The sequence below is a fragment of the Salvelinus sp. IW2-2015 genome, linkage group LG16 (genome assembly GCF_002910315.2).
Source record: "Salvelinus sp. IW2-2015 linkage group LG16, ASM291031v2, whole genome shotgun sequence".
NCBI classification, from domain to species: Eukaryota; Metazoa; Chordata; class Actinopteri; order Salmoniformes; family Salmonidae; genus Salvelinus; species Salvelinus sp. IW2-2015.
The window spans coordinates 8,016,504-8,034,116 of NC_036856.1; the positions used below are offsets into that span (position 1 = coordinate 8,016,504).

The 17,613-nt window shown below is 42.9% G+C and overlaps 2 protein-coding genes across 4 annotated transcripts; one reads left to right on the forward strand and one right to left on the reverse strand.

Annotated features, from left to right (window-relative positions):
• Positions 1–289: 289 nt before the first annotated feature.
• On the forward strand, positions 290–5,885 carry LOC111975337 (antithrombin-III). Of its 3 annotated transcripts, none has more exons than XM_024003563.2 (8): positions 301–411; positions 1,372–1,422; positions 2,010–2,398; positions 3,800–4,015; positions 4,515–4,652; positions 4,796–5,014; positions 5,152–5,391; positions 5,610–5,885. In XM_024003563.2, the coding sequence occupies exons 3-8, from the start codon at positions 2,030–2,032 to the stop codon at positions 5,784–5,786; spliced, it is 1,359 nt and encodes a 452-aa protein (XP_023859331.1). In that variant the 5' UTR covers positions 301–411; positions 1,372–1,422; positions 2,010–2,029; the 3' UTR covers positions 5,787–5,885. The 3 variants fall into 3 exon arrangements, with proteins under 3 accessions (XP_023859330.1, XP_023859331.1, XP_023859329.1); XM_024003561.2 differs by having other exon boundaries at positions 2,029–2,398; XM_024003562.2 differs by lacking the exon at positions 1,372–1,422 and having other exon boundaries at positions 290–411; positions 2,029–2,398.
• A 228-nt stretch (positions 5,886–6,113) lies between these two features.
• Positions 6,114–13,632, reverse strand: LOC111975338 (zinc finger and BTB domain-containing protein 37-like). Its single transcript, XM_024003564.2, has 4 exons — positions 13,020–13,632; positions 11,912–12,935; positions 11,538–11,637; positions 6,114–11,437 (listed from the first exon to the last, which is right to left on the reverse strand). Exons 2-4 carry the CDS (start codon positions 12,904–12,906, stop codon positions 10,922–10,924), a joined length of 1,611 nt encoding a protein of 536 aa, XP_023859332.1. The 5' UTR covers positions 12,907–12,935; positions 13,020–13,632; the 3' UTR covers positions 6,114–10,921.
• Positions 13,633–17,613: the final 3,981 nt, after the last annotated feature.

A 17,613-nucleotide genomic window follows, 5' to 3' on the forward strand; every position in this document is an offset into this window, starting at 1 on the left:
AAAAATTAATAAAAAATCCTTCTCAATATCAATATTGCACCATGTATGAGGTATTTCTGTACAAATATTCGGTATAATTGTATAAATAAGGCTGTACTTATTTATTCTTCACTGTGAACATTCTCTGTGTATTGGCATGTTGCATTCTTGTATTATTTCATATAAACAAATACTATTAAAGATGTGTTTAGAACATTGGATCAATCAACATGTGGGACCAACTCAACTGAATCGATCAATACTTCAAAGTCAATATTTCAAAGTTTGAGCTGAGTAAATCGTCCTTTCTCCAGGCCCCCACTTGCGCTACAGGACACTGACCCTGACCCCTATGAGGGACTCATAAGCTCAACTCGCAGCCGATACTTAGGTTCCACACACACAGTCATTTACAAGGAAAATATACCTCAGGTAAGGCATTGTCAATTCATAATATTGTTACGTAGGGTTTAGTTTGGTTGAAAGAGGTGATGCTATGTTCAAAGATGGCACGTATTTAGCAACAGGTATTTGTCAATGGCTAGCTGAATAAACAGACGGTAAATTCAAAGCTTCTCAACAGAAATGATGTTCTATTGTAAGTCTTCAAACTTAAAACAGAATTTTTTTAGCATTGTGTGGTTCCTGGTTGCTATTTTAATCCCTTTCATATACAGTGGGATCCAAAGTTATTGACACCCTTGATAAAGATTAGCAATAATGACTGTATTACATAAATAATAAAAATATTGAGCTATGTTCTATCCTAAAATAATTGGCAAATTATTTTATACTAATACAATTGCGCCGGGAAAGATTTTGTGTCACAAGTAATACTTTTCTTTCTCTAAAAGCTAGGGGTCAAAATTATTGACACCCCTAAAGGTTCATATTAAGTAGTCAAAGGTTTTGTATTTGGTCCCATATTCCTAGCACGCAATGACTACATCAAGTTTGTGACTCTACAAACTTGTTGAATGCATTTGCAGTTAGTTTTGGTTGTGTTTCTGATTATTTTGTGCCCAAAAGAAATTAATGGTAAATACTGTATTTTCATTTTGCAGTCACTTTAATTGTAAATAAGAATAGAATATGTTTATAAAAATGTGGATGCTACCATGATTAGGGATACCCCTGACTGAATCGTGAATAATCAGTGAGAAAGTTACAGATTACCAATAACGAGAGGTTAGCATGTACAGTATTAGTATAAAATAATACAATTTAAAAAATGTTATCATACAATATAGCTAAGTATTTTTATTATTTTATTGCTTATACTTTTCAAGGGTGTCAATCATTTTGGACCCCACTGTACATACTTAGATAGCCACTCTTGAGTTATGAATTCCATTAAAGGAGAGGTTTTACTTGCATCCATTTTTTTTTCAGGTGCTGAATAAAACGATTATCCACTTTAAAGAAAAAAGTGCTTCTAATAAGGTGATAACATAACATACCCTAAGCTTTATTAAAATATCACATATTCGGAGAGCAAACTGAGTGGAAACTCTTTAAAATTATGAATAGCCCCAGTGTGTGCTTTGTTATTTTTTGTGTTTCCCTACATTACAATGGCCTCCCACTAGGCAAAGAGACAGTTGAACTTTGGAAGTTACTTTGAGTGGTGTTATGTTGGTTATAATGTGTGCTGCAGTGGCATCTGGTGACTTAAAAAGTAAGGGAGGTAGGTTGAAAGTTATTTTGAATTTGTTATAGTTAAGCCAATGGTTTGGCTTAATGTAGGACATCCTAAAAATGTATCCCTCTCCTCCCTGAAGGAGCCTCCTCTGGTTTGTACCAGTATTTCAAGGTAGCTTAAAACAATAGATGTGTATACAGTACCATACTGTAGCCTATACCAACGCTAGTCCTTGTGAGCTGCAGTGTCCGCTAGTTTACCCTTCCCCCGGTGCTTCATTGATCCTTACATGCCATCGGTTGCCCAGAGACAACTGGTTTCCCAAGTATAAATTAACCTGTGACCAATGACCAAAGGGGTTGAATACGCCTCATATAACCTGACCCAGACCCCTCTCTCCCCCTCAGGATGAGGTTGTCCGAGTTTGTGTGGATTCTGGGGCTGCTCCTCGCCTTGCTGTCAACCTCCCAGGCGTTCAAAGACTTCTGCCATGTCAAGCCCAAAGACGTGCCCCTGGAGCCCAAGTGTGTTTACCGCAGCCCCGAGGATGAAGCCTTGACAGCGGATGCTAAGCCAGAGAAAGTTCCTGAAAACACCAATCCCCGGGTGTGGGAGCTGTCCAAGGCGAACAGTCGCTTCGCCCTGTCCCTGTTCAAGCAGCTATCCCAGGGTAAACCCAGCGAGGCCAACATCTTCATGTCCCCTATCAGCATATCCACAGCCTTCGCCATGACCAAACTGGGCGCCTGCAACAACACGCTCAAACAGATTATGAACGTAAGGGGTCTAAAGCAAAATGTTGGTGTCTCGTGTGTTCGCACGTGGCAAGCTTTTGTACATTCACTTCTGTCAAACAGTACACAGTTAGTCACTCACCCTTTTAGATAACTTGAAATATTCTAACCAGGTCTAGTGTCTTGAAGTTGCCTAGGCTAAGTAGTGCTAGCCAATTAGCTTCAGCCGGCTGGTGTGCGACCGTGGAAGAATGGGTTTGACATCGGATAGCCTATCTCTGGGGCTAGTTAGGGACCATCAATAAATTACACAATGTAAATGGCACAATATTTTCATATTGCACATATTTTAGTTGTCTCATTAAATGCTTTCAATATTTGTATATGAATTTCTACAAAATATAGTTGATTTGAGGTTTGTAAGTCATTGAAATTTGGAGCTATTGACCTTTTAAAATATTGTGTACAAAGTTACCATGGGCATTAGATCGGGTCGCGTGCAGCTGCACTCCAAATGGATGATTATTTGGGTGCCTCCAGCTGTGGGCAGGATTGAAATAAACCCAACCCAAGGAAAACTGTTAAGGTACCCTTCATTCCATGACAATGATTTTTCCTATCATCTCGCAACTCTGTTTTGGACGAGACCGACTTTATGACAAAATTCTCCTTTTTATACTTTGTGGACACTAGAATAAATGTGTCTGACTCATATCATTGCCACATAGTACGCTTTCAAAATGAGAAGTTGATTTTTAGGGGCAGTCGCTCTTTAAATGGTCTTGGTAACCCGCATTAAAAGGCCAAAATACAGTGTACAAAACATTAAGAACACCTTCCTAATATTTCATTGTACCCCATTTTGGCTGGATGTGCTTTGAGTGGTCGACCATTCATAATACAAACGGGAAACTGTTGTGTGAAAAACCCAGCAGCGTTGCAGTTCTTGTCACACTCAAACCGGTGTGCCTGGCACCTACTGCCATACCCCGTTCAAAGGCACTTAAATACTTTGTCTTGCCCATTCAGCCTCTGAATGGCACACATATACAATCCATGTCTCAAAGCTTTAAAAAATCCTTCTTTAACCTGTCTCCTCCCTTCACTGATTGATGTGGATTTAACAAGTGACCTCAATAAGGGATCATAGCTTTCACCTGGTCAGTCTATGTCATGGAAAGAGCAAGTGTTCCTACACTCCGTGAATAAAACCATCAAGATTGAGACTGTTACTATACATTTACAATTACATGCATGACCCGCTCAGCATTTTGTTCATACACATTAGGCAGGAGGAACTTAGAAATGTGGGTTTTATGTCAGTTAATATGTTCACTCAGTCTGTCTTGCTCTTCTTCAGTGATTTTTTTATTTTATTTATAGCCACAACCAATAACAGCTCAGGCCTCCCAATGTCTGACCTCTTGTCTCAATCTCAATTCAGGTGTTTGAGTTTGACACGATCAAAGAGAAGACGTCGGACCAAGTGCATTTCTTCTTCGCCAAGCTAAACTGTCGCCTGTACCGCAAGAAAGACAAGACGACAGAGCTGATCTCAGCCAACCGTCTTTTCGGAGAAAAGTCTCTGGCATTCAGTGAGAATTACCAGAATATCAGTGAGCTGGTGTATGGCGCTAAACTCATGCCACTCAATTTCAAGGTCATTCCCTCTTGCGTTTTTCATAGCCTACTGCTTAATTTGGCATTTTCACACATCACAAATAGCATGTGTTATTATGCACTCTTTAATAACAATTACTGTGTGTACAAGAGTTAATTAATTCACTTGTTACTATTATGGACCAGAGTTAAGTAATCAATTAGAGAAGTGGTTCCCAACTCCAGTCCTCAAGTACCCCCAACAGCACACATTTTTGTTGTTACCCCAGACAAATCTGATTCAACTCATTGAGGGCCTGATGATTAGTTGACAAGTTGAATCAGGTGTGCATGTCCAGGGGTACAATAAAAATGTGTACTGTTGGGAGTAGTCAAGGACCGGAGTTGGGAACAACTGAATTAGATGTACTGAGGTATTGCTACATGTTATTTATCTGAAGTTACTGCACAGTGTTGAGTAATTCAATTCCAGAGTTACCAAAGTAGTTCAAGGCATGTGACATGGTAGAAGTGCAATTCTGTGAACATGGGTCTTTTAGGAGAAGCCAGAGCTGTCACGGGTGACCATCAACGATTGGATCTCAAACAAGACGGAAAAAAGGATTCAGAACACTTTGCCGGAGGGATCACTGAACTCCAACACTGTGCTGGTCCTGGTCAACACCATCTATTTCAAGGTGTGTTGAGTATATTTTTCTCATACATTTTGTGTTCTGCGCTGCCTATGGATGGACAGGCCAAAACAAGTTTCATTTTGGCCACCACCCAGGAACCCACTGCCTTTCATTCAACTGTCACATAATTTTTTGCTGTCTCACAGGGTCAGTGGAAAAACCAATTCGACAAAGACAATGTCTTCAAGGCCAACTTCTACGTGAGTAAGTCCAAGACATGCCCAGTGTCCATGATGTACCAGGAGACCAAGTTTCGCTACGGCAGGTTCACTGAAGATAAGGTGCAGCTGCTGGAGCTGCCGTACCGCGGAGAGGGCATCACAATGGTGCTGATCCTACCACTGAAAGGCACACCCTTGTCTGAGGTGGGTCCTGGGTGCCTGTCGTCATTTACACTGTTCACTGACAATTATATTGTACTCCCAAGGTTATTCATGTTTTAGTAATTTTCAACTCATCCTCCATACCACCAATCACACTGAACATCTGCTGTTGTTGTAAGGTGGAGGAGAACCTGGACTTGAAGAAGCTGACTGGCTGGCTGGATAACATGAGGGAGACCACGGTGTCGGTGCACCTGCCCCGCTTCCGCATCGAAGACAGCTTCAGTCTGAAGGAGCAACTTCAGGCCATGGGGCTCGAGGACCTCTTCAGCCCCAGGGACGCCAGCCTCTCGGGCATCCTGGAAGATGAGGCAAATAATCTGTACATTTCAGATGCATTCCATAAAGCATTCATAGAGGTATGTACAGGATCCATAAGAATCATATGAAATCCATAAGGATCATCACTTAATGTAGCTGAAAAAAACGATTTGCTAACAGATCAAATGTGCATCAGGTGGGGCACTAGGCCTAATTGGACAATTAACAAGCATAAAATATAGTTGTTTAACTTCATTAATCAATGATCATAAACTTTCAAAACTATTCTTAACAAATAAACAAACAACTGTTGCAGGTGAATGAGGAAGGCAGTGAGGTGGTTGCTGCCACAGCTGTGGTGGCCATTGGCCGCTCCATCAACTTAAACCAGGAGGTGTTTATGGCCAACCGGCCCTTCCTCCTGCTTATCCGAGAGTCCACCATCAACACCATGGTGTTCACCGGCCGGGTGGCTGACCCCTGTGACCCCTGATCACACACACACCAACCTCAGATTCGTCATTCATGTCATGTAACTGCCAATTTCTGATCTCTGTATCAATGTAAAATAAACCAAATCGGATGGACAGTGGACCACTTTGTGATGTATTTAAGACTGAGTACTTTTTTATGTAAATCTGTCAAATGAGTAATTGATTAAGTATCTGTTGATTGGTGAAAGGACCATCCTTAAAATGACACTTTTAAACAAACACTCAAAAGGTATACATACAGGTACACATCCATTCACACATGTACTCATCCTGTCACATGTACGCAGACTGCTAAATCTGACCTTACTAAAAATAAAGCCAGCCAATAACAGTAACACTTAAAGTGCTTTATTTCCTTTGAAGAGAATGTACTTTAATAATGAAAATGATATAGTGGTTATTGTGAAGTAACCCTTTTTCACATTATCAAAAGCAATTAACAAATCAACCTTTGGCCTTGCAAATGACCCCAAGCGATAAACCAAACCCTCTTCATACCAACAACCCAAAGCATTACCCTTTACAGTATAATCAAGAAATGTTTCTTTTTCAGAAACAGGACCATGCATAAAATAAAAAGGGAACTTCACATATAACCTGCAAGATCTTGCAAGACCACAGCTGGTTTTGTACATTTCTTGACAGGGAAAATGTTAAATATTGTCATTTTAATATATTCCATTTCCTTTGAGATATTCTTTGTTTATGAATATATTTTTTACGTCAAATAATATTTTGCGTTAAGTATTAAATATTTTTGCCAATTAATTACATAGCTTAATAATTAGTTGGAGTAAGCATTTTGCAGTCAAAATCATATTGGATATACTGCATGTATGCATTTGTGTATAGACATTTCACACAAGACAATTGTAAAGAAAAAAAAGAGAAACCTCTAAGACAATGAATCAGCAAGACCAAGACATAATAGCACAAAATGTAGAATATATTAAATGTCACCTAATAACATTATTTGGCATGTTTTGGTGCAAATCTATTGATAAAGAAACTTTCCCAAGTTTGGCATTGAAAACCTATGACAAAGATGGCATGCATTGATGCTAAATAGGGCCTCAGCTTGACAATTCATTCAAGTAACAAATGTTTGGATTCCTGATTTTGACATCTTAACATTTTTAGCTAGATGTTTTTCACAGTTGGACAGATGGGTCAAAACAGAACTTTCCAGAACAGTACTTAAATCAACTATATATGCATTATTGACACTAGCTTAGTAAGAATCTTCACACGACATACCGAGATAAGTGGAGACGACATAGATCTGTTTGCTGAAACTGGAGAGGCTACACGAGATGGCTTGTTCCTGTCATTGATCCACATTCAGCAGTAACAATACATATACAAGGGTTCAATAGTCATATTTACACTGCAAATACACATGTCCTCTGCGCAGTTAAAGCTTATTAAAAAGTAACAAAAGCCATTTGAATTATAAGCAATAGACAAAGAAAACAGCATGACAATCAATCTTGGTCAAATCCCCAAAAAGGCCTGGGAGTACTATTCAAACTAAATTGAAATCCAGCAAACCTGGTACCTGCTGGGAAAAAATATTGTAAATCCAAAAATTTTGTTTTGTTCTTTTTTTTATATAGTAATTGTTTAAAAATCAAATCGTTTAATTTTTTTTTTTACACATGCATGAACACTTTCCTATCTGGATTCCAGGTTTTCCGGCATCAAGGTTTGTAAATGTAATGTAATCTCTAAGATGATTGAAATCTAATGTATCTGAAAATCGACTGTCAATTCAAATGATTCCGCTTCAGTTCTACTTTGGAATGCTATGTACGCACTGGAATGTTTTAATTCAAAGTCGGCACACCTTGTAGCTCTCCAGGACCAAGGTTGGTGACCACTGGCTTAGAGGCATGATCTGTGAGCGTGACACATTTAAAAAAAAAATGTTGACTGAAGCCATCTCATTGTTAAGGATCTTCATGCTGCAAGCATAATATTGAGTATTAAAATACTTATATCATGCATCCCTAATTGAAACATATCTGACTTCATATCAGTATAGGACAAATATGGCTGAAAAAACAATATTTGGTACCAATATTGTATGGTGTTAAATCTGAGCTAAAATAAAATGACACGGTGCACTGTTCACCTTATACAACTCCCACACCCGGGGATTGACCTTTACAAAAAATGGTATTTTATAAATTATGAAAAAGGCCTTTTGATAAATAGCTAGTTGTTGACACAATTTCTGTAATGCCATTTTTCCCATGATGGCTGATATTATATCAGTCATCATGGACAAAAATATATTGGTTATTGACCAAGATTTCCCCCCTAGCCTTTTGGAGGCCTTAAGAAACATTTTGTTGGGAGGCCCCCCCCCCACCTCACAGGCAAAACATTTTAGTGGACCCCTCTTGATGGCGTAGAGAAAAAATATATGTTTGAGTTAATTTCCTGTAATACATTTGTTTTGTGCCATGGGGCACAGAGAAAATATTGCAGTTTTAAAGCAAGTTTGCTACAATTCTATACATTTTGCCATGGTACAGAGAGAAGACTTTGTGATTTTATAACTAATTTCAACACTATTCCACTCATTTTGCCATCGGGGTGGAGATTTTTTTCTTCCTTTTTACACCATATTTCCTGCAATTCTACAGATTTTGCCATAAGGTGAAGAGACATTCTTGCAGTTTTAAAGCTAATTTCCTGCAATTCTACACATTTTGCCATGACTTACACCACATTAATATGATATCTGAGTGAGAGTGACTGACAAAATCAATGGGAGGCCCCTGGGCATGTGCCCTTTGTGCCTGCTCAATAATTGACTGACATAAGAGAAAAAACTGCTGATGCTCAACTAAATTTCAAAACTGTAAGTTGAGACCGCAACTGAGTTCCTAAAAACTAACGGCTGGGGCCCTAAGCAACCAGTTTCATTTCCACATTTGTGCATCCCTAGTTTAGACGTAAGATAATAGCTGCATTGCTACTGCCATAATGGCATTTCCATTTACACAATAAAATATTTTATTCATTTGATTAAAACATGTATATTTAAGCTTTGCACACTTGCTAAATAAAGCTTGATGTTAGATATCACTGCAGTTAGCCCAAGCATGTTTTTTTTTTAACTCCATAATCTTAAATGTAACTTACAAAGAGAGTAAACTTAAAAACAGTAAACAAAAATACCTGATATTTGTTGTAACAAATGTTGACCTGTTTTTGTCTGACGAATCTAGACTGAGGTGTACTGTGGTGATGTGTCATGATCTCATCCGGATAATAAAAACCAGTAGCTGTTTTTCACTTGCATACACCCATTCTAAAAACTCCTGTCACAACCACAAATGATTCACAGCTCTGTAAAACAAAAAGGGGGGGGGGGGGTGGGGGGGGGGAGAACAGCCAATCCACTAATGCTACCATTATATCTGTGTTCAAAATCTTAGCAAGTTGTTTAGGTTCTCTTTACTCTTATATAGCAACAAATGGGTTTAAATATGCATATGCGATATATACCTTTTACATAATTCTTAAATGCTATCCTTTCAAACCCCTCCTTTAAGTGCTTGGCATAGTAATGTTGGCCTCCATGTGAGGGGGGAAATAAGTTCCTTGGCTTGTCCTCTGAAATCCATTGTTTGCCAGGATGCCTCTTACTGATTTCCAATGGAGCACATTCTACTGTAGCAAGCACGCAGGCTGCGTGTCTATCCTCTGGTGATGGGCCATCCGTGGCAGTCAGTGACCTCCTGCTTTCTCTTGGGTGGTACTACAGTACAGCCGCAAGGTCTTATTAGTCTCCCATCCTGCTCCTCCTTAGGACTCCCCTGATAGGGATACGAGTGTCCTCCATTACAATCTTGTCTCGTCTCTACATCCTCCAGATACATTGTCAGAGCTAGATAAAAAATGTTCCCGAAGACATGAGACCTATGCGAAAAAAAATTGTCACTTATAAAAAAAGTAGTTAACGTTAACCACAACATAGAAAAATGAGAAAACAATTACATACTGTAAATTCTGCTGAGTGTATCGACCAATCTGCTTGAAGCAGACCTGTATTGCGTAGTGATGTGTGAGAGGTAACAGTTTTATTGTAGCTTATCTGAGGTTGAAGACCATTGAGTTTCCTGTGTTTTGCGTTCCTATATATAAGTATGCATTCAGCAGCTAGTTGAAGAATGTAGAGATATGAGGTTTTAACCGGTAAAATACAGATGGATTAAGAGTCCTCTTTCACAATACATCTGTAAAATTGTTGTACTGAGTAAATAATGTTACACTTTCGAAAGCATTTAGCCATGTTGACCCTTCGGTCTTCTTGACATCGGTCAAGAAGGTCATGTTATTTTCATCATTGCACTTATTACTACCAAATTAACCGTTTTTTTGTTCACTGGGCCATATCTACTACTCATGTGCAATTGCATTTTTTAAAGCCATTCTGGCACTTAAAATGAGCATATATGAAGAGTCTGATTATCTATCATTGACCCCCAACTGCTCAAGATTGTCTCAAGGCAAAAGGAAAAAAATGGAGAGTATATATGTATGTAGTTATTATACTGGCACAGTGTTTTGGCAATATTAATACAATATGACCAAACTGTGACCAGTTCAGCCTGTTATTTTTCTGCATTCTGAACCTGTAAACCGGTAATACAAAAGTATAAAACTGTAACATGGGAAAATAGACAGTCAAATAAAAACTACGGGCATTCAGTGTTGTATGTAGTTATTAGAGTGTGGCATTTCTTCATGTGTTCGATTTATCTGTTCAGTTTGTATTATGAAGGTAGATGTGGTTTAAAGCGGACATATCACTTATAAATAACTATATAATACAAAGTGCCCTATCAAACTACTCTTTTGCATCATTCTGGAACTCTGTTTAGTTGAAGGGATTTGAAAAATGCTTATAAAAATAACACCCTGGATGGACTTGAAACCCTCTGAAATCACCTACTTCCTTTTCATCCTTTCCTATGAAGCAACTTCAATATATATTTTTTTTTCTTTGCCTGGCAGGAGAGCACAAAATGACAGCCTAATTGCCCCCAACCCCCCCCCCCCAAAAAACTAATACCCTGTTCTCCCATAGCCCAACCATCTCCCTCCATGGTCCACTGGGTCAATCAGGCCCAGTGGTGGAGACCGAGGCCTGGGCACCCTCTCCAAAAGAGGCCCCACCTCCGTTGCTACCCCCCTCTGGCTCCTCCTGGCTGGGCGACGACTCCTCGTTCTGGCCCCCCAGGGAGGAGACGGTGGTGGTCTCTGGGGAGGCACTGTGGGCCACCTCCTGAGGGGCGCAGCCCGGGTGGTTCTTGCGGAAGTGCTGGTTGAGGATGGCCTGGAAGGGGAAGCTTTTGCCGCAGACGTGGCAATGGAAGGGCTTGTTTCCTGTGTGCTTGCGAATGTGGTACTCCAGCTGGTCCTTGCGGGTGTACTTCTTGCCGCAGATGCGACAAACGAAAGGTGTGATGCCCATGTGTAGCCGCATGTGGCGGTCCAGGCTGCCCTTCTGGTTGAAGGACTTGCAGCAGTAGATGCAGGTGAGCCGAGGGTTGTAGCGGAACCAGCGGTCACCCACCTGCTCACGCAGGTACTCCTCGTAACCACCCATGTCGAACACGGCCTGCTCCTCCCCCTGGCAAACAAACCACAGGACTAGCGATGTATGGTGGACTTTGGGAATGCATAGTGCTGACCACCAGGGTAGAATACCAGTCGATGAGGGTGACACATACCTGTGAGCTGGTGTGGCGCTGGTTGTCCGCTCTGCTGGGTGACTCACTTTTGGCTCTCTGTCTCTCGGCCATCACGACCACACTGCCAGTAGGACTAAACCTAACAGGACAGAGATACTGGATCCGTAAACCTCAGTTCGGTGAGTAGCTCCACCTTGCCATTTACCTTAGCACTCCATCTTCCATTAGTAATACACATAGTAGGCTACTTTTGTATTGAATTTTCACTCAACTTTAAATGTTACCCAAAGTGCTTTTCTGAGGTACTTTGTACTGAATTTGACTTCAGTTTAAAACTTGCATGCACAATCTCCCTTTATATAAAGGCATAGATGAAACCATGAAGGGCCTGCTTCCCTGGAACTTGTACCCACCTCTCTGTCTCACTGAAACTGCTGGAGGGCTGAGAGCTTTTGGCCCCCGTGACAAAACCCTCCTGCACCAATGAGCTGCGCCCGGACGTGTCGATCATCATGGCTGCTCCCTCCTCCGCCCCACTCCCTTCCTCCTGGGTATCGGCCCCCATCCACTCCTCCATCCTCTCAGTCTTTATCCTCAACCCGTCCACCACCCGCACTGACTCCCCCTCTTCACCACCACTCCCTCTCTCTGACTCGGCCTCCACGTACCACTGGCCAGCCCGATTGATGCGCAGTATGGGCTCCTTCCCCAGCCTGCTGCCCACTACCACCCCCCTAGCCAGCCCCTCTGGGCCCAGCCCGCTGTGCTCCACCATTTGGGGGCTCATGGACTCCCCCGCTGGGCTTCCCACCTCCCGGATATCCAAGGCCCCTCCAGCACTGCTTCCTCGAAGGCCCAGAACCCTGGGGCTGCTGTGGCGCGGGCTAAGGGAGCGCGAGCCCCCTGATGTTCCTAACCCCCCTCCTCCTCTTCTGGCCTCCAAGCTCCCAGCCCCCCTGTGCCTCACTCCGGCCCCCAGCTCCTCCTCCACATCCGCCAGGCTGATCTTCAGATGGATGCCCTCCAGGATCTGGGTGCAGCGGTCGATGATGTGCTGCATCTGCAGGAAGCTGGCAGCTGTCAGGTAGCTGATGATGTCCGCCAGCTGCATGCACAGCCTCCCGGTGTAGCAGAAGGAGAGGAGCTGCTCGAACACAGAGGGGTTGCGGATGACTGACAGGGATACAGTGCTCATCTGGCTCAGCGACATGTGGTCTCGGAAGTAAGGGGAACTGGCAGCCAGCACCACCTTGTGAGCACGGAAGCTCTGGCCCTGCACGTTCACCACAATGTCGCACAGCCGCCCCTGCATACGCAGCTGGTTCAGGTGGGACAGCACAGAGTTGCTGAAGTCAGGGATGTCCAGTTGGATGCTGCCAGCTCGCTCCATGGTGTCTCCTCGCTCCATGCTGCCTTGTATGATCCCCAAGTTGGAAACTAGTGGACAGATATCTTGGAGATTAACTGTTTGATAACCTAACCAAGAAACTTTGCTTAGCAAAAGAGGACAACTTTTCTTACCTTTTTGGGAATACAACGGCAGCACTGTACCACGGGCACTGAAACGTTACTTGCAATTAATTTCTGTACTGCACCATCATATTAACTACTGACTAAGCTGGCTGGCTAACTTGCATAGAATATGGAATTAATTATAGCTTGCAAAGGGTTGTGCATTGTTGACCAATGGTGTGAACCGACGCTGTTTTTGCACAGCGGTAACGCTCAAATGCTATAACCGAGCCCTGGCCCTCTTTTTAGCCACTGTAACATACTGCAGTACGGTGATGAGCCGAAGCCTAAACGAAGATATACACCCCGGCGTTGCTCGCGACAGGGAGGTGGCTAACGTTAGCCAGCTAGTTCAACGTCCATGTAGCTAACAACAAAAACGAAGAAAGACAGAACACCGTACAACTTCTATGTCATAACGAACCGTCGTAATACAACTGCCGTACTGTTCCATATTTAATGTGTCTATGTGCACGTTAACTTATGTTCAATTTTATCTGCCCGGTTACTCCTTTCGCAGCTCTCATTTTCCCATTTCTTGATACGGCAGACGGGACAATTTCGAGGGAAAAAGTGAATTTGCATGATGGGAATTGGTGTTCTCTTCTCATTGACAAGCCCGCAGAGAACAGAGAAGACGCTAGATAAAATAACATCTGTTCCCAGAATGCATTACTTTGAAGTCAAACAGATGTTTATGGTGCTTGTAGTTCCTGATGTTTTTATTTACTTGTAGTAGCTAAAATGAGAAAAATTTGTGCAGTAGACTATCTCTTCTTGCTTGTTAGTTTGTAAGTTGATTGATTGAAAGTTGAGGATGTTGAAAAGATCACTTTCATAACTTGACTTTCTGATATAATAAAAATGGGGGGGGGGGAACAGAGACAAATAATCCTCTAAGGAATAATTTATTGCATTTAGTTTATAGTTCATAATCATGCAACTTACAGACAGAAAAATTGGTTTCTTGGGTGTAAATGTCATTTAAAACACTGCTCTTTCTTTCCCCTCACCATCTGCTTCCCTATCCATGTCTTTTAAATTAATGTCACCCTGGATTGCCTGTTCAGTCTGATGTGCTTTCTGGACTTCAGCAGTCAGCATAGAAGACTGAAACGCTCCACTAACTAAGTACACACTTTCAAACTACTCCACAGATCAAACAAAAAATCCAACATGTCATTTGTTTGTTTGTCTTTTTAATTGGTATACTAGATATAATTTTCCATAGTATAACTTTTTATGCCACTATAATTGACAAACAACCCAACAGTTAAAGGTATGTACAAATCTGATTGGAAATACTGCTGCTGTTGATGGCCTCAACAATCATTTTCCTTTCCTGTCCCAGACTGAGAGGCATTGGCTGTCTGCAGTAGTGGCATTAAAGTATTGTGCAGTAAATGGAACTGTTGAGTGGTCCTTAGCATGGGGTGATGTAAGTTTCCCTTAACAATCAGTCATCCAGATAGATGACACAAACACAGGAACCTTGGTATAAAACTCTTGAGTAATAAAATGCAATTGCAGACAGAATACCTCAGTAGTATCTATAGTAAAGATCTGTGTGGCGAAACAGGAGACAACTCTCTTTATATTAGTGGTGTGGACAACCTACCGTCAATCACACCTTAACATTGTTGCATTGGATTAGATACAAAGTATGTCAAATGTGAAAAACATGTCTAGACTGTGGTTTCTCACTCTACTATCTCGGCCTTGAGGCTGTGTGACTATCAGTAGGTGCAGGCAGTTCTCAGCCTGAGAACTAAAGCAGTACATCTCCATTTACCCAGTACTTTTCCATCATTGCGCATTGCAAGCATAAAGGTCATCACATATATACAGTAATCATGGCATTGTTGTAGCCCCACACCCGACCCCCAGGGTAACCCCCAAAATTCCCCCTTTGAGACTACCTAGTCTCATATAACCATGTACAGAAATCGATGTTAGACATCTGGAACATTTAACCATTCACATATAGGGAGTATAGTAATCATCCTCTCGGTCAGTTGGGCAGCGAGAGGGTCATAGTTGGGGTCAACACCAGTGGATTCATAGTGTTCATCATAGGAGGCAGGTAAAGTCAATACTGTTAAACCAGGCATGGTCTTCTTCACTGCTCATTTACCAAGACAACAAAAAATCAAAACACAGCAAAAGCCTATCAACACAGGAACTACAAATGATAAGATACCCATTTAAATCTGGAACATAACATTTCCACATTTCCCAGTGAACCATTACGCTGGCTCTGCTTTTATTTTGCCCTCTTCATAAAATACAACATTCCACAGGCCTGATCTGTCTCTGCCATTGGTCTACTCATTGAACCAAACAACTCTCTCATGGATTTGGGTTTAGACAACATTAACGCCGCAGTCCCGTTTGGGGACACTTTTCTACCGAAGTCTCAAACAAACTTTACCCACTTGTTGACAGGGCCGGCATCACCCACACAAACAAGTAGTGATGATAGAGCCAACACAGTCAACCACCAACGACCACATGCTGTCATCTTCCCTCTCTTATACCCCCCAACGGTTTACAACATAAACTTGCTGATCATGTAAAACAGTTGGTTTTTCAGGGCTTTGGTCTTGCCCTTCATCTTTTTCAAGTCTTTGGTCTCGACTCACATCTGCTTCTGCCTCTTGTTTTAGGCTGTGTCTGGCTCCATCATCTCCTGTGGGCTGAACACCTTCTGGCAGGTGGGCCAGTCGGACCTTTCCTGAACTCTGACCGCGGTTGGTGTTGCCATGGTTACCATGAATGGCCCCATCCATCTTGGTTGGTTCCATTTTATCTTGTGGACCCGGATTTTGACCCAGTCTCCAACCTCCACAGGCAGATAGTCGGGGTCCTCACCTGGTACCTCCTCCTGAGCTTTCTTAGTGTGAGAGTGGAGAGATCTGACAATAGTAGTTAGCTCTTTCATGTACTCCAAGTGTTCTACTTCAGCTAGAGTGAGGTCTATTTGTCTGTCAGTCATGGGTCTGTGTGCGGGAACATTCATGGATATCCTGTCAAAATTTTATTTGGTGTACACCCCAGGCCTTTATTAACATTACTGCACATTTTCATTAACACCAGTGATAAACAATCCAACCAAGATTTCTTGGTGGAGTGGCATGCCTTAGCTAACCCTTGTTTAATGGATTGGTTAGCTCTCTCAGTAACCCCATTACTCTGGAGGTGGTAGATGGACACAAATTTCTGGTCCACTCCCATCATTATGGCTACCTGCTTCACTACATCACCAGTGAAGTGGGTACCATTGTCTGCAGATAAAACCTCAGGAACACCAAATCTAGGTATAATCTCACTCACTGGTAACTTTGCTACTGTCTTAGCATCACAGTGTGTTGTGGGAAATGCCTCCACCCACCTTGGTGAACCTGTCAATAAGGACTAAACAGTACCTTTTCCTTTCTTTTCTTTCTGCAAGATCTATAAAATCCATGGCAAGATGGACAAATTGTAACGGCTGTCTAATTCCTCCTCCTCGGATGAGGAGAAGGAGTAAGGGTCGGCCCAAAACGCAGAGTGGTTAGTGCTCATATTGATTTAATCAAAACGAAACTGAACACTTACAAATACAAAAAAAAGTGACAAAACCGAAAACAGTCCCGTGTGGCACGAACACTGACACGAGATACAAACACCCACAAAAAACACACGTGAAACCCCGGCTGCCTTAGTATGATTCTCAATCAGGGACAACGATTGACAGCTGCTCTGATTGAAATTATACCAGGCCGAACACAAATCCCAACATAGAAAATCACACATAGACAAACCCACCCAACTCACGCCCTGACCAACTAAATAAATACAAGACAAAGAAAACAGTCAGAACGTGACATAATCCCCCCTTAAAATGCGAACTCCGCGCGCACCAGCATAAACTCTAGGGGAGGTCTGGTGGACGTCTGTCCACGTGGCGCTCTGGCGCTGGTCGTGTCCCCACCCCACCATAGTCAAACCCTGCTTCCGTGCCTCTTCCCAATGGCCACCCTCCATATAAACCCCATTGATTAAGGCAGGCACCGACTGAGGGGCAGCACCGGACTGAGGGGCGGATCCTGCTGGCGCTCTGCGGCTCGGCCTGCCGGCTCTGGCGGATCCTGGCTGGACCGGCTCTGGCGGATCCTGGCTGGACGGCTCTGCGATCTGGCTGACGCTCTGCGGATCCTGCTGACGGCTCTGGCGGATCTGCTGGACGGCTCTGGCGATCCTGGCTGGACGGCTCTGCTGGTCCTGCCTGGACGGCTCTGGCTGCTCCTGTCTGCGGAAGCTCTGGCTGCTCTGTCTGCAAGGCTCTCTGCTCCTGTCTGGCGGAAGGCTCTGGCTGCTCCTGTCTGGCGGAAGGCTCTGCTGCTCCTGTCTGGCGGAAGCTCTGGCTCTCCTGTCTGCGAAGCTCTGCTGCTCCTGTCTGGCGGGCAGCTCTGACGGCTCGGGACGACGGACAGCTCTGACGGCTCGACAGACGGACAGCTCTGACGGCTCGGGAACAGCAGACAGCTCTGACGGCTCGGGAAAGACGACAGCTCTGACGGCTCGGGCAGACGGACAGCTTTGACGGCTCGGACAGACGGAC